The sequence below is a fragment of the Coturnix japonica genome, unplaced genomic scaffold (genome assembly GCF_001577835.2).
Source record: "Coturnix japonica isolate 7356 unplaced genomic scaffold, Coturnix japonica 2.1 chrUnrandom1023, whole genome shotgun sequence".
NCBI lineage: Eukaryota > Metazoa > Chordata > Aves > Galliformes > Phasianidae > Coturnix > Coturnix japonica.
In genome coordinates, this window is record NW_015440366.1 from 1 (window position 1) to 1,133 (window position 1,133).

The following is a 1,133-nucleotide window of genomic DNA, read 5'->3' on the forward strand; positions in this document are numbered from 1 at the left end:
AGGTTCATATCGGGGGGGGCTGGGGGGAAAAAACCCCGTTTAAAAAGACCTAAAGGCCTTAAAATGAAGCTTTTCTCAATGGAAATGTCTGTTTCCAGGCTCCCCCAGGATCCGCAATGAGAGTTTCAAGGCCACCCCCCCCACCCCCCATTCATTAACATAGAGCGGTTTCAAGGTGCCCCTCCCTTAAAATCTTCTAGTGCCTGAATGTCGGTTTCTAGACCCTCCAGCTTCACACTAGTGTCAGTTTCAAGCCCCCCCCCACCCCAAACACATCAGTTTCAAGGCTCCCCTCAAGCCAAATCATGTCAGTTTCAAGGCCCCCCCGGACCCCAAAGTCAGTTCCAAGGCCCCCCAACCTGGAAGATGTCAGTTTCAAGCCCCCCCCAAACCCAAATATGTCAGTTTCAAGGTCCTCCTGACCCCAAAGAAGTCAGTTTCAAGGCTCCCCGGACCCCAAAGATATCAGTTTCAAGACCCTCCCTGAACCCCAAAGAAGTCAGTTTCAAGGCATTCCAAAGAAATCAGTTTCAAGGCCCCCCGAACCTGAAATATGTCAGTTTCAAGGCCCCCAAAACCCAAAGATATCAGTTTCAAGACCCCCCCCGAACCCCAAAGAAGTCAGTTTCGAGGCCCCCTGAACCCCAAAGATATCAGTTTCAAGGCCTCCCCGGACCCCAAATATGTCAGTTTTAAGGCCCCCTCGGACCCCAAATATGTCAGTTTCAAGGTCCTCCTGACCCCAAAGAAGTCAGTTTCAAGACCCCCCCGGACCCCAGAAAAGTCAGTTCCAAGACCCCCCCAACCCCAAAGTCAGTTTCAAGCCCCCCCCCGAACCCCAAAGAAGTCAGTTTCAAGGCACCCCAAAGAAGTCAGTTTCAAGGGCCCCCAAACCCCAAAGATATCAGTTTCAAGGCCCAAAACCCCAGGTTTAAGCCCAAAAATGTCAGTTTCAAGACCCCCCTGGACCCCAAAAATATGTCAGTTTCGAGGCCCCCCCATCTCACCATCATCTTCTTCTTCTTGCCGTAGTGCAGCCTGGCCTTGGCTTTCCTCTTCTCCTCCAGCGCCGCCGTCACAGCCTGGTACTTCCAGCCAACCTCATGGGCCAGGCGGCCCAGGAACGCAAACTG

General features: G+C 52.8%; 1 protein-coding gene across 1 annotated transcript in view; it reads right to left on the bottom strand.

Moving 5' to 3' along the window:
* Positions 1 to 863: 863 nt before the first annotated feature.
* Positions 864 to 1,133, bottom strand: part of RPL13A (ribosomal protein L13a) — a 5,651-nt gene continuing 5,381 nt past the window's right edge. The window contains exon 2 of the mRNA XM_032441961.1: positions 864 to 1,130. Within this exon, the coding sequence (XP_032297852.1) occupies positions 879 to 1,130 (252 nt within the window). The 3' untranslated portion in view covers positions 864 to 878. The remainder of the gene's footprint in view (positions 1,131 to 1,133) is intronic.